The sequence below is a fragment of the Tubulanus polymorphus genome, chromosome 1, assembly GCF_964204645.1.
Source record: "Tubulanus polymorphus chromosome 1, tnTubPoly1.2, whole genome shotgun sequence".
In the NCBI taxonomy this organism is placed as follows: domain Eukaryota; kingdom Metazoa; phylum Nemertea; class Palaeonemertea; order Tubulaniformes; family Tubulanidae; genus Tubulanus; species Tubulanus polymorphus.
The window spans coordinates 4,561,274-4,576,530 of record NC_134025.1 but is presented as its reverse complement, the minus strand read 5'-3'; the positions used below and the strand labels follow the sequence as shown (position 1 = coordinate 4,576,530).

General features: G+C 35.3%; 3 protein-coding genes across 4 annotated transcripts; all 3 read left to right on the top strand.

The window, feature by feature from the left end:
- Positions 1 to 9,422: 9,422 nt before the first annotated feature.
- On the top strand, positions 9,423 to 11,836 carry LOC141915413 (DNA primase large subunit-like). The gene is made up of 5 exons (XM_074806931.1): positions 9,423 to 9,668; positions 9,994 to 10,471; positions 10,559 to 10,726; positions 10,960 to 11,178; positions 11,264 to 11,836. Exons 1-5 carry the CDS (start codon positions 9,424 to 9,426, stop codon positions 11,834 to 11,836), a joined length of 1,683 nt encoding a protein of 560 aa, XP_074663032.1. The 5' UTR covers position 9,423.
- A 150-nt stretch (positions 11,837 to 11,986) lies between these two features.
- LOC141912450 (uncharacterized) lies at positions 11,987 to 13,532 on the top strand. 2 transcript variants are annotated; one of them, XM_074803663.1, is made up of 5 exons: positions 12,000 to 12,091; positions 12,175 to 12,753; positions 12,835 to 13,013; positions 13,140 to 13,221; positions 13,297 to 13,532. In XM_074803663.1, the coding sequence occupies exons 2-5, from the start codon at positions 12,264 to 12,266 to the stop codon at positions 13,476 to 13,478; spliced, it is 933 nt and encodes a 310-aa protein (XP_074659764.1). In that variant the 5' UTR covers positions 12,000 to 12,091; positions 12,175 to 12,263; the 3' UTR covers positions 13,479 to 13,532. The 2 variants fall into 2 exon arrangements, with proteins under 2 accessions (XP_074659755.1, XP_074659764.1); XM_074803654.1 differs by having other exon boundaries at positions 11,987 to 12,753.
- Positions 13,533 to 13,989: 457 nt separating this feature from the next.
- On the top strand, positions 13,990 to 15,108 carry LOC141908023 (ubiquitin-like FUBI-ribosomal protein eS30 fusion protein). The gene is made up of 5 exons (XM_074797800.1): positions 13,990 to 14,074; positions 14,335 to 14,423; positions 14,533 to 14,674; positions 14,756 to 14,811; positions 14,901 to 15,108. The coding sequence occupies exons 2-5, from the start codon at positions 14,349 to 14,351 to the stop codon at positions 15,024 to 15,026; spliced, it is 399 nt and encodes a 132-aa protein (XP_074653901.1). The 5' UTR covers positions 13,990 to 14,074; positions 14,335 to 14,348; the 3' UTR covers positions 15,027 to 15,108.
- Positions 15,109 to 15,257: the final 149 nt, after the last annotated feature.

The following is a 15,257-nucleotide window of genomic DNA, read 5'->3' as shown; positions in this document are numbered from 1 at the left end:
TATGTAGAGTCGATGTAACATTTTACTACCGATCTAATGAATTAAGATAACACTTGATCAACTTACAAGGCTTTGTTATTGGGGCGGGTGATTTGCTGTAGCATTTTTACAACCTGACAATTCGAACGGAGAAGGAATGCAGATTAACCGGTTTTGCAAAAAAACTAACCCCAGTTTTGATGTCAGTTTTATGAATTCATCTGTTGTGAAAACATCGTCCTTTTTGTCCTTTCTTTTCCAGTTTGAGAAATGTTCGGAAAGTTTTGATACCTCTGTATAAGATTCTCTTCGAGATTTTCTTAAAAATTTAATTGCGGGTTTTTCTTCGAAAATGCGGAGCGAGTTCCACTGTAGAATTGTATCATCTCAACTCACGCCAGCTATTCATCAAAAACCTTTTCTAGAACAAGCTTTACTGAGAATGTCAATGGACGATTTTCTGAATTTGTCATTTGTCACACAATATATGATGAAATTTACTGACGAATCAACAATAGAAAATGCCAATGCGATTATTCTAAAAGAAAAACCGTTTTCCTTTATGCGGAACCAATTTCTTCTACGATCCACAAATCCCAAACCTTCGCAAATAATAAACAATGCAACAACTGATAAAACCATCCTTAAAATCCTCATTTCCCTTCTAGACGATTCATCAGTTACACCGAGCTGTGAACGTCGAGTAACCCGACGGTAAAAAGTCGCCGAAATAAGAATAAAATTGATGAAAACCAAAATGAACAGAGGAAATGTGACTGTAAGATAGAAGAAAAAGGACTGCTCAGAAACTGAATAATTCCAGATATATATGTTAAAAATGTACCGGATGTTTCTACCACGCCGTCTTGTGATATAAGGCCAATAGTCAGGACAATTCATGAATCCAAGATGTTTGAAGGGTATAAATTGACCTAAATGACCACAAAAACCCAACAAAGAAATAAATAACATTGCACCCTGTGAGATCAGCTTTCTGGGAATTCTACGAGATTTTATTGGAAACAATACAACGATTAACCGCTCTAGACTGAGCAGTACAGTGCACCAGTTACGTGTCATCTGAAATATATAGAAAAACGGCAATGATATTGAAATAAAAATCCACCCAAAATTCCAGTCGCTGTGCACCCGTAATAACATATCTCCCAAAACGGCGTAAATGTACGCAACTCTCAGCGGATACAGAATGAATGTAGCGATCATAAACAAAATATCGTTTGCAGCGAGAATTTTGATGAGAAAATAAACATCAGATTTAAACCGTTTTAGAACAAACAACGTGAAGGCGTTGAATGTTATACCTAATACTGACGCCGGTAGATAACATCCTAAGTACATTAGAACACTGAATTTTGATTTGACTAGAACCGGACGAGTTTGGACTCTCTGACACAGGTTGAGCTGCAGGACCGGGCCAGTTGTCGTATTGACGCTATGAGCGAACATTTTCGGCCGCTGTAATAAGTCTATGATTAGCGTTCTATTGTACGAATCATGTTGAACGATCTGTTAAATGATAAATTGAAGTAAATTGAACCCTTGTTCCATCAGACTCTTGCCGAGTATATCCGACCAATCAAGTCACGTTTCACCAAGTTATCATTATTTCATCTCTGTCGAATGCAGTTCAGCTTATAAACCATCGTGGAACATTTGAATAAATGTGTTCTACATCGGTCGGAGAGGAGTAAATTGAATCTAATTCTCATATCTTATTAGATAAAGTAATGTTAAGCCTTCAGTCCTAAATTCTTTCTTTATTCATATATATTTATGTAGATATAGGCGAATCTTTCTGGAATATTTTACTGAAATAATCGCGCATCGCTTTCACACAAACCATACACATGAATACGAGAGTTCTCACTTCACAGTTTGTGTGATCATTCGGGGCTGATACTCTATGTGCTGTTCAAAAGCAACCTGGTTACTTCAGTAATATCTGGGTTCAAACCTATGACAACCCTGTTTACCCCAAGAAAAGAGTTCATCTAACGTTTAGCCGTGGTCACATGGAGACGATTTGGCCCGTGCCAAATTGGCACGGATCAGGCCCGAGTCAAATTTGGTCCGTGCCCGGGGGGGGGGGGGGAATCTAGCAATCAAACTAATGGTTATACACCTTCATATAATCTTTTCAGTCAAACAAACTGTAAGAACTAATATTCTATAGTACACATTCTATCCTATATTGAGTCACATGATTTCTCTATCACAGAACTTTATAAAGATGATGTTTGATACTTTTTAACACTAGTGAGACTATGATTAGTTAGTACACGTAGCCAAGTGTCCACGTCCACTCAACTAGTGACTAAACAGCTGATAAAATACTATAACGAGACAACTTATTTTCAGACATTGCAAGCGTGCTCAACATTAGACCTAGAGAACAAGTGAACTCGGCCAAAATATACACCTTTTAACACTTACACATTTCAGAACAGATACTGAATTCAAAACAACTTACAATGATTTAAGGCAAGCTCACTCAACCACTTACCATCTATAAGACTATTACTGATTAAAAACTATATTAAATTACTGCTTGGCAGATGTAATAAGAATTTACTTACATATTTACGAAGCAATAGTTCGCATATTTCTATCTTAACACATGAGTAAAGCTAATATACGCTATATTAATTCCAGCACAGAGCTAACAGAGACAAGATCTTTTTTTGAACGTATTTTGTTAGCAAAATTTTGGTCCAATAGAGGTTTTGTTACGAGGCTGATAAAGAGAAAAGTCGTTTTACGATCTTTTCCTTTAAGTTTTCTTATCTGAAGTAATGATTGTGAACTCGTGCGGTGCAGACACAGAACATCGTTTAACGATTTTGTGTCATTTGGATGATTTTATTCTTTTAATTTTCAGTTAGATATTAAGCGTTAGAAATTTAAGTTTTTTGAGATGAGCTTTTAAAAAAGCTTTTCAACACCTCATTTATGTGTATTTTAACATGTTCTATTTTTGGGTTTTGTAAACCCTGTGCCGCTCCAATCTCTCCTATCCCTCCCGGAATAGAAAAAAAATCAAACTTAGCTTTTTTATATTGCGACAATCATCAACTGGGACGTAGTGTAGATCAACTGCAAGGTAGTGTGGATCAACTGCGAGGTAGTGTGGATCAACTGGTGGTTCCACGATGCGTCTGCCTGATTCTTCTGGTAGTATTTATGAACATCACTGTGCTAATTCTCCATGGAATCTTCTGTTGGTCTCGCAACATTAGTTATCGTCTATATTGATTTTGAAACATTCAGCTGGAAAGAAATGATATTTTTGAGGCGTACAATCCGTTCGAACATCGTATTATTTTACATGGAGAAGTTAAAATCCGTCTCAGTCGTTTACAATTGCAATAATTGTATTATTTGATCAGTCATTGTCAATAAACCCCCGATTGATTAGTATTAGTAGCGTTAGTTAATCACTATTTAAGACAGTGATCATTAACGTAGATTTCTCTGATACAAGATCAGTTAACGTTGATTTGGTACAAAGTCCACAGTGTCTTTAAAAAGACATTGAGATCCTACTGAACCTCTTTGTCTGAGGAGTTTGATTTTCTTTTGACATTTTTCGGGGCTGTCTATTTTTAGACAATTTTCTTTGATTAGACGGAAGGACTTATTGGAGTTTGTTAAGTTGGGAGCTCATAGAGAGACTGGTAACGCCACCTATTGCTCAGGCCTTTTAGTCTCTGCGCTCTGATAGGAATAGACAGTACTAAAAGGTGGATTGTGATTTACGAGTTCTAGGCGACTGGTAACGCCACCTATTGCTCGTCACCATCCTACCTTTAGCACTGGAGGAGAATGAGAGTTGGGAGCTATAGGAAGGCTGGTAGCGCCACCTATTATTGCTCAGGCACCATAGTCTCTGCGCACTTACCCGATGCTCTGATCAAAGTTTAATGTATTTTTAGTTTTAGGGGAGTTTTTGAGATCTAAGAGTTATAGGTTATTATGATTTTGGGAGAGTTTGAGAGGCTGGTAGCGCCACCTATTGCTCAGGAATGGTCTACTCTTTGTCTCTGATTGATAAGGCTGAATGCGTGGCTACCACAAGTGGCCAAGTGTCAAGTCAAGCACAACTCATTGTGATAAGTGATTACAGTCTCATGGATGAAACCAACTTCTTATTAATGCATTTCAAGAGCACAAAATGTGTGACAAAACACTTTTACTGGAAATTAAGAACTTTTAAACCAGTGTGGACTAAATATCAGTAAATCATAAGAAAATATCAACTTGTCATCAAAAAGTGAAGCTTTGATTGAAAGAGATCTTGAAATGACTCTTTTTGAAATTGAGATTCTACAAACAAAGATCGAGCCTTCAATAAGAAAACACTTCAAATATTGTCAAAACTCTTGATATTGAGATTCTAGTAACAAAGATTCACTGACTAAACTTGGTATATCAATATCTGCTAATTGACGATATATCAAAATACTGATAGAAGTGACACAGTAATTAGCAACAAACATTTAGAATTTCATATCAAAAGTTTCTCTGGAAGGTCATTTTCATGGATGATATTATCAGAGGACTGGCTCTGAAATTCTCGATATATTACCGTGTTTTTCAGTCAATAAGAAAAACACAAAAATTCTAAGGATTTTTTTCCGTCAAATAGAAAAACATAATTGAAGTTTTTCCATCAAAATGAAAAACTCAATGTAAAATGATACAGTAATTTTGTATCACAAGTTTCAAATGAAATAGCGACAACCATTATTCATGCAGGTTTCATCTCTCAAATATTATTAGTCCGGTTTTCTGAATTCAAACTTAAGGAGTAGCGCAGGAGTAGCGCCGCAGCAGCAGCAGAAGTAGTAGCAGTAGCACCAAACAAACATAGAAATCACCAAATAATTTTGAGAAACTCTTTCACATTTCAACTGATGACATTCAGAACATAACATGGAATTGAATACATGTGATTAAAACAATTATAGTCATTATGCAAATGAGAGTGGAGAGAGTGCCACAAATGAATCGGGACTTTCATCTAATACGAGCACGCTGAAAATAGAAACATGTGTTTAATTGAATGAGGCAAACCATTATGTATAAGACATGAATGAGTTCGCGGTGGTCCTTTTCGACCAGTTAAACTGACTTAACAAATAAAGAATGGTGAAATGTTGAATTGTAAATTTGTACTCGGAGAAGTCCCAAAACGACACCTCACCACACATTTATTGTATCTCTAACCTAATGTTATTAATAGAACTCTAAACAAAAAACATAAAACAGCCTTAAATAAATGATATTGAATCATCAATATGAATTGTAAATATACGTCACAATTACTATATTTTGAAAAAGTGCCATTAAATGTTGAAGGACTTCAGTCTAATACGAGTACAAACAAATTAACGGTAAAAATATATTCAAAATATGAATGAAGGTAAATTGAATGAAATCGAACCATTTATGCAGAGCATTACATAAAATAACTGCTACATAAATAAGTTCACACTAGTGGCCTTGAATTAGACCAGATTGAAACTGATAAATCATTAGATTTGTACTCGGACAAGTCCTGTATTTATTTCAAAAAAGGCACTTCATTTTTTTCTAGTTCCTAATCATTTTATTGACACAGGTATCACTGATAGCTAAATTTGAAGTGAAGTTTCAAAGTGTCAAAGCTTTTACTCGCAATCACTTTATTTCAAGAGATTTCTATTTTTGATTGTTTGGTGCAAATTTAATCAATTAGAATATTTTAAGTAACCACACATTTTTTCCATTTTGACTGAATCCTGCTCTAAGGTTGCGCAGATTTGTATTAAATTGATAATAAGCGGATTCAATTTCTACTTAATGTCAATTATTCTATTAGATATTCATATCTATATAAATATCAATATTCAATATCGAAATTAATTTTTTCGACTTTAATTCAAATTGAATTGAATTACGGAATTTCATTTCAAAACAATGAATTCGAAGGTGAGAACTTCGCTTGATTTTCTGAGAAACAATAGTTTTGCATCAGAATAATAATCAAAGTGAGAAGGAAATTCAATTGATTCCTTTCAAAATTAAGATTTCTTTTACGATCAATTTCACAAGATTTAAACGAATGGCTAAGATTATATTTACATTCGAAATTACACGAACAAAATGAGAAACTTCAATTGATTCAATTCAACTTTCTAACTTCACTTCTAAAAGCATTTGATCATCATCGATATTGAAATATTGATGAATAAAAATATTGGATTGATTGTGAATCTTTTGCAAAATAGTGATTTCATTAACTAAGATGGAATGATGGGTCTTCTTCAGAAGATCAAGATTTCAATATAAATTCTCTAAGTTGACCTTAATGTGCCTAACACTTACTGGGAATCCAGAACTTTCAAACAAGTAAAACTAAATATCAACTCCACATCAAAATATGAGGCTTCATTAAAAGAGATCTTGATGATTCTTTTTTAAATTGAGATTGAGAAACTGGTAAGAAAATATTTGGAATATTGCAAATACTTAAGCGATTACGATATCAAGTAAAAAAAGACTGAACACCTCGAGATTATACGCATTTCTACAGAGAAAATTAACAAATTAATTCAAAGAATTTTTCATTAAGAATTTATTTCAAATTAAGGAATTATGACATAGGAACTTTGATGATAAAATGATTAAAACAGAGCTCGCTGAGATGATCTCATTATACGTAAAGGCACAAGACAAGCGTGCTAACCACTGAACCAATAGAACTTAAGTCTAATTAGTCAGTGGTTAAACAGCGCTTGATTTCGTTATACAAAATACTATGAGAAACTAGTAACTGTTTTAAACAGTTTCTAGTTTCTATAATACACCTTTAACAGAGCTCACAGAGACAGTTTGAACTTTGTTAGTAGGATTTAGGGGGGATAGCGATCAAACTAATGGTTATACACCTTCATATAATCTTTTCAGTCAAACAAACTGTAAGAACTAATATTCTATAGTATATTCTATCCTATATTGAGTCACATTATTTCTTGATCACAGAACTTTATAAAGATGATGTTTAATACTTTTTAATACTAGTGAGACTATGATTAGTTAGTACACGTAGCCAAGTGAACTAGCGTCCACTCAACTAGTGACTAAACAGCTGATAAAATACTATAACGAGACAACTTATTTTCAGACGCTGCAAGCGTGTTCAGCATTAGACCTAGAGAACAAGTCAACTAGGCTAAAATATACACCTTTTAACACTTACACATTTCAGAACAGATACTGAATTCAAAACAACTTACAATGACAACTAATCAACATTTACAAGACTATTGCTGATTAAAGACTATATGAAATTACTGCTTGGCAGATGTAATAAGAATTTACTTACAAATTTACGAAGCAATAGTTCACATAAATCTATCTTAACACATGAGTAAAGCTAATATACGCTATATTAATTCCAGCACAGAGCTAACAGAGACAAGATCTTTTTTTGAACATATTTTGTTAGCAAGATTTTGGCCCAATAGAGGTTTTGTTATGAGGCTGATAAAGAGAAAAGTCGTTTTACGATCTTTTCCTTTAAGTTTTCTTATCTGAAGTAATGATTGTGAACTCGTGCGGTGCAGACACAGAACATCGTTTAACGATTTTGTGTCATTTGGATGATTTTATTCTTTTCATTTTCAGTTAGATATTAAGCGTTAAAAAAGCTTTTCGACACCTCATTTATGTGTATTTTTACACATTTTATTTTTGGGTTTTGTAAACCATGTGACACTCCACTCTCTCCTATCCCTCCCGGAATAGAAAAAAATAAATCAAACTTATCTTTTTTATATTGCCACAATCATCAACTGGGAGGTAGTATCAGTAGTTCTATTAGTAGTTCATTTTCTAGGAGTTCATCTTCTTTTAGTTCTAATAGTTCATTGGACCCTAGTTGTTTCTAGTAGTCGTTCATCTTCGAGTAGTTCTAGGTCACGATGGGTTGACTACTTGGTTCATCTTGCATTCGATGGATTCGTTAGACGGTCTCCATAAAAAACACTTCTAACTTTCTGAGGCTGGAAATAAAGAAAATAGTAGATAATTTCTTGCAATCGAATGTTAACGTCACAACATGAAGCAGAGAAATAAATACAGTTCAAACTCTGCAAGTAAAAATATGAATTATTAGGCTCGGCAAAATGAAAATAAATTGGGAATATAAAAAAACGATTTATGAAAATGATGAAATTGTTTGGAAAGTATTCACTATACAACTTAGGCTAGATGAGATATTACTGCTTGGATAAAACACAATCAATCAATGATTTTGAAATCAAACTTTCTCACCATGAAAAGGTTAGAAACGGCGAATTTCTTGTTCATGATTTAACATTCAGCCCAGCATACATTAGCACAGCATATCAGTACAGCATACACGGTGGCGGATCAGCGGGCATGGAGTGCGGCGATTTTTAGACAGGGCGCCAAATGCTCTCAAACCTATTGATGCGTTACCGGATTTGAGACTATTCGGGCCGGCATTTATGCAGTGACCAATCAGGGAGAGCATCGTCCTTGGCTAGATTCACCGCGAGGTCGAGTTTGACTTGACAGCCGCAGTTCCGCTATCAGGATACTGGACTGATCGCTGCACCACCACCGCCGCCGTTCCGCTTTACCGCTTCCACATTCATAATGTATCTCATTATTTCCGGATAGATAGATATCTTATAAAATCTGATTCTTAAAGTGACCCTTATCTCATCCGTGAAAGAATTTTACGGTCATGGCCCAAGGCTCAACTTGGGGGCCGGTTCCGGGCGGTTTAGACACTTTAAGACCTTTCATGATTAAAACACATTTAAGACGGCGGCTTGGAATCATCCAATATTGCTCCTAAATCTACAGTATCATGTTATATCTATTGTCGACAATATTTCAAGCGTTTCAAAGGGTAAACTTTTCAATTCAGTTTTTTTTTTTAGAATCTTATAAAGATTTTTGCGTATTTTATGGGAGTCGGTCCGCGTTGGGAGTTTTGCTGCACCGAAGTTTACTCAAAATAAAGACCTCAGTCATGTGTTTTATATGGTTTTAGTTGTTCTAGTTGGTTTTTAGGTCAGTTTTACAATACCAGTATAGTGATCGACACACCTGACGATGATCTAGGGTGAGATCGAAACGTCGTGTATTCTATATATTTTAGATTGAATAAATAAATTCTTGTTTTTAAATTCTTTTAATCTGCAGATAGTGGGTTTTCATCTTATTTACAATATAGTGAGCTTTTGATCCTTGGTATTGGAGAAGACTCGAAGGTAAGGGTAGCTGTAGGTATACTGTGGCAATCGAGGATTCATCCCGTGGCATGCGAGGATCGGCCTGCCAAATCATTGTCCTCAAGGTCGCCGATCGGCTTTTGAGTTTTCCTTTCAAACAACAAAAGTGTTTATTATGGCATTTTACCTGAAACCATGCAATGGAAATATATCGCTATCAGCTCTGGAAGACATTTGTTTGAGAAGGTGTTTATTTTTGGCAGAAATCACGAGGTTCGATGGAAACTTCGTCAAAATGAAAGACTACATTATTGGATCAGAAATAAGTGACACTGACAGTTCCCATCATCATCTTGTTGAGGGCAGTGAATGTCTCATTGAAGGCACAAAAAAGGATAATGTGGCACATTTTATGTTGCGGTAAAAATACACTGATTGAACTGATGAAGAAAGCATTCAGGCTAACATGGCTAATGTCCATTTCAACTTTGCGCCATAACTCAGTTTAGGCTGTCCATTAATGTTGGTTATTTGCGATGCTATGTTAGGTTTTTACTAAAAAAATTGACTAAGTAATGGCACTCAACATCTGTTCAACAAAATTGAAATACAGTAAACAAACCATGCATATCAATAATCATCTGCTATAAATGATTATCCGACTTACGCAAGTTTTACTATAGTCATTTTATCTAGCGATTACAGCCATACGCTTAATGAAGTCCAGTATGTTTGAATCTTACAGGTTGATCTGTGCTGAAGGAAAGGAAAAATTTGCTTTTGTAACAGCTGAGAATTTTCTGTTTCATTACCGCTTTTCGTGCATGAACGAAAAGGAATTGATTCACTTTTTCCAAAGTTTGCGACGAGATATGCGGCGCTTGGACACGAAAAAAGTTTACGCGTGTTCAAAATTTGGCGACGTTATATCCATATTGAATGGACTAATACAAGCACATGGGGTTGAACCCCTAGTGAGAAAATATCTGAACGGAAACGAAAAACCTTGCATCAAAGTACCTTTTACATATGTCAGCAATTTAGTAGCTGATCGGTCTGTGATTGTCAAAAATGGCTGGGCTTACATTCCATTTTGCAAATTACAAGCTCTCATGGCTGCGTTATTTTTTCAATCGCTGACAGTTGGGATGGAGAGTGCCAAACAATCGTTGAACTTATTGAAAACTGACATTCGCTTCAGAAAATTACTTAAAATTATTCAGGTACAATATTTCATCTTGGACTATCTTCAATTCATCCTGATGAATATATGTGAAAATCTTTTACGATCTATTCGTTTGTTGTTTCAGAATATTTTCTCGAAATGTAATGATTCACTACATGGTGACAGGGATTTTTCTGTGCAAGGTGATTTATACATGGATCAAATTGATGAAATTCAGCAATTCATCCCATTGTGTATGCGAAATATCCATAGAAATTTACGAAAAAATCACAAGGTTCCTCATCATTCTCGGGTAATTATACATGTTTATGAACCCCCTCCCCCAAGATATTGTGATAATTAGCTGTTTTACCTATCCTAGAAGATCTAAAATATCAGTGTGTATGTGTACAATCAAATTGTGGTGTATCTTACAAAAAGGCCCTAAATTGGACAGCCCTCTTTCCTTTGATTTGAAAACGCCCCTGTATGGGGGATCTATTGAAAGCAATTATGAAATGAATGCTTATTCTTTTTCTGTGATAGATACAATATACACTTATGTTAAAAGAGATTGGCTTGCCTGTCCAAGAGGCCATTAGCTTCTGGCGTGGTGAGTATTTGAAGCCATCCAAATCAGAAATTGGACAACTAGCCAGCAAATGGCGCCACAATGAAAGTCGATATATTTATAACATCAGGCATCTGTATGGTCTTGAAGGATCGCGAATTAACTGTAGGAGTCACACTTGTTCACATTTACAAGTGAGTAACAAAGGAAAATCTAGTTTTGCTTTTTTTATCATCAGAGTAGCTACAATTGAAGAGGAATTTCTTTTTATTTTCACAGTATTGTACACTCCAATCTGGTGGATGTCCATTCAAACATTTTGACGCTTTTCATCTTGAAGAAGAATTGAAAATGGAACGATTAAATCAAAGTGATATTGAATTGATCATCGTTCTATCGCGAAATCAGTTATATAAAGAAGCTTGTTCACAGTTTTTTATTGCGAAATTTTATCAACAATTTTCACTTCATTCTTGTGAAAAAGAAGGGAAAAATTCCCAAGTAAAATCAGAGGATAATGTGTCTCAATATCTGAATGATACACAGAAATGGATATCTAGTCAGTTAGCCTCTAGTCAGATCGATACTGCTGAAATTGAGAACACTTCAAACAATTGTTCCAAACGCATCCAAAAAACTGACGAGATCAACAAGAACTATTGCGATAGTATGGAAACAGTATGTGTGCAATGTTCAAATCATGTTACCGACAAACGTGTATTTGAGATATTGAGTAATGATGAAGTTAGATCATTCTCTGATGATTTGACTAAACCAGTTGACTACTATGTGACATTCAAACAACTTGTTGAGAAACTAAAGGATAGTACAAAAATACAAACTAAAATTTAAATCTTATTCAGTAATGGCAATGGCTAATTTTAAATAACTGAACCGAACTTTGTGCAATCTTTTTGTAAAACTATACATTTTTATATTGAGATGCGTATTTTCGTAGTTTCGTCGAATTCAACGAGCCTACGTTATTGATTGTAGCTGTAACGCAACAACTTTTTGATCTTAGGCTCCACAAGTTTCACTTCAATCATTTATTTTTGAAGAATCAGCTCAGTGTGTCTTTTAATACCTTGTATTTCCAAGGAGAAGGTGACATTCCTATTGATTTGTAATTTTGTTAGTTGAATTCGGCATTTATGTATGAGTGATTGACTAAAAATGATAGAATTGAGCTTTTTGTTTTTCTGCTGACCAACACAAACAACCGGACGCCTATTATTGGCTATTTGCTTCTCCAGGACTCACTCAGCAGGACATCGTTATGTTGCAGTATATTGTTAAGAGCTCTTCCTTTGTGAATTTGTTAAGGACTGTCACAGTTCGGAATTTGTGTAGTAGACATCACGTCGGTGCAATTAAACCTTTATTATCTAAGCATAAAATTAGTCGGAACTTTTCACTTTCAACTTGGAATAAAACTGAATTCACTGACGAAAATTCTGATGAAATTAAAAAAGACATTGATGTTCAAGATTGGATGAAAGAGATAACAAGTGATTTTTCTGATATCGGAGTGAATTCAGAACACGATGAAAATGATGAATTCATAGCTAAGGATTATAATCTAAAGGAAGTTAAAGCTACATCTGTGATTGATAATGAATCGGAGGTTGAAATTAATGAAAACGAAAGAACTGTGAACGATTTGGAAGATGAATATGAAGACTTTCAGGACTTCAGTGATTTTTCGGGTGTTGGAGAAGTGCATTATGAGAAAGTTGTTGAAAAAGTGCATCCGATATCATTTGAACGTAGGTATAAGTAGAAATAGAACGCTTATCGATGTAGATTAGTGATTTCATCGGTATGATTGGTATTTCTTTATTTTTCAGCCGGTGAATATGGAGTATTCGATGTTGATGATTTAGTTGCAGCTTTGAAATACGAAAACGCTTTAGATATCAGTGTTATTGATATTCCACCTTCCAAACGTTATGTCGATCATATGGTAATCGCTTCAGGGAAATCTACACGACACTTATTGGCTGTAGCTAAATATATTAGATGGCTCGTAAGTAGTACTTGGTAACTGGGAGAGGAGTTTGTGTTAGTTATTTGGAGAACTGCTGTGAAATTTCTTGAATATCTACAGCATATGTATTAAAACCTTTAAGTTTCAAAATGTTTTTATTTTCAGTATAAGCAGAGATGTGAAGGTAAGCAACCACCGAAAATCGAGGGTGCTGATGCCCGTGACAGATGGCTGGCATTGGATTTAGGTAAATGTCATTTCATAAAAATTCAATTATTATAACTTGATAATTTAATGTAACGTACTTTATATTTATATTTAGGTAATATCGCCCTTCATCTGTTTTTACCAGAGGTCCGTGAAATTTATGATTTAGAAACGTTATGGACACTCGGTGATGAACAACACGATAACCACGAGGATCCATTTGCTACATTGTTTGACCAACCAACATCATCTTCCGATGATAATTCCCAAAAAGAGGACAATGTTAAATCAAAATAACTTGCATGTTTTAATGAGAAAATTAATATTGAACTATGATTATTACATTTTTTGTCAAGCAAAATGTTCAAAAAGATTTATTCAGAAATAAAATTATTTGTACATCCAGACACTAAAAATATTTTATGTCTCAGACCACGCCCCTTGGCTCAAATTCTACTTGATGTTTTCACATGGAGAATGCCATTTCATTGCATTTCTGGCAAATAAGATTGCTTCAACTGTCACCCCGAATAAAAAATGAATTCAGCAGCCCATAAGTGTCCGCCGGGCCGTGGCGTAGTCACTTGAATCTCTGGATTTCGTCAGAGAGAGATGTATCGGCCTCTTCACTGAAAATAGATTACGGTGCTTCAGTCATTGTATTTCAACGATAATATGGTGATATGTAGCTATTTTTTCTTTTCTCAACAAACGAATTCTAGTGATCGGGATACTACGCTTCATGCATTTATGCCGAAAGCGAATCCGTGTTTTCCGCTTACAGATTTTGAGTCCTGTTCCGGCTTTTTGACTCTACTATCACGTTTATGCGTGACGTATTACACAGGTTATGCCTTTCCAGCCATTTGTATAGAAAATTTGCACATGCACGTGTAAGTTAGTCGCTATTTAAACCATTATTTTGAAATAATCGCCCATATTTAACACCTTGAAACTACCTGTTCGTTTTTAAGAGGTCTTTAACGCTAATTTGAGCGTACGATTTGTACTGTAAGAGCTTACTGTATGATGATAGCTTGCTAGAATAGTTGAATACGTTTTTCCAATTCGATTCGGCTTGTTGGTCTTCAAATTAGTTGACCTCATTTTTTTGTGGATTTACTTAATTATACCACATGTATTTATTTTCCAGGTGAATCCAACAACATGCAATTGTTTGTTACATCTCAGCAGGTTCATGCCCTGCAAGTTACTGGCCAAGAGACAGTTCTCGAGTTGAAGGTATGATCGTATACTGTATTATTGAATTGAACCTCTTCCGACCGGACTTTGATTGAGTGCTGGGTCTTACTTAACAAACTCATTTTACATGTGCCAATGTATTTTGTAGAGACTTGTTGAAGCCCGGGAAGGTACACCAGCAACTGACTTGATATTCTTCAACGGTGGCAGACCTTTGAATGATGAAGATGTTCTTGATCAGTGTGTCGAGGATCTGACATCCATTGATGCTGAAGTTCGACTTCTTGGTGGTACGTACATCAGTCAATAGAAAACTATGTCGCCAATGTATCGGGACAATTACTGCTCAAAACTCGTCATTCATTTTTTAGGTAAGGTCCACGGATCCTTAGCCCGCGCCGGTAAGGTCAAGGGACAAACACCTAAGGTAAATTAATAATGTACCCTATAATCTGATGGAGTTTGTGTTAGAACGATTTAAATGTTTTAGTTACGTTGATAATCGATCTTTTTCAGGTTGAGAAACAAGAGAAGAAAAAGAAGAAGACCGGTCGAGCAAAACGACGCATGCAATACAACCGTCGATTTGTCAATGTTGTACAGACCTTCGGCCGAAGGAGAGGACCCAACAGCAACTCTTAAATATTCCGATACGATGTGTTTAATTATGTAACAGCAGATTCAGATTCAAGATAATAAAGCTGTTTGCACATTAATAGTGACATTTTATCTCCGCTTATGTCTATTATGTGGTTTTGACGAGAGATTGCCTCCAATCACTTATGAAAGCATTTATTTAGGATAGAATTCTGAGTAAATTATAATAACCGATGATCGTTGTAACGAGGTTCCACTGAAGGAGGCTGTTGTAGT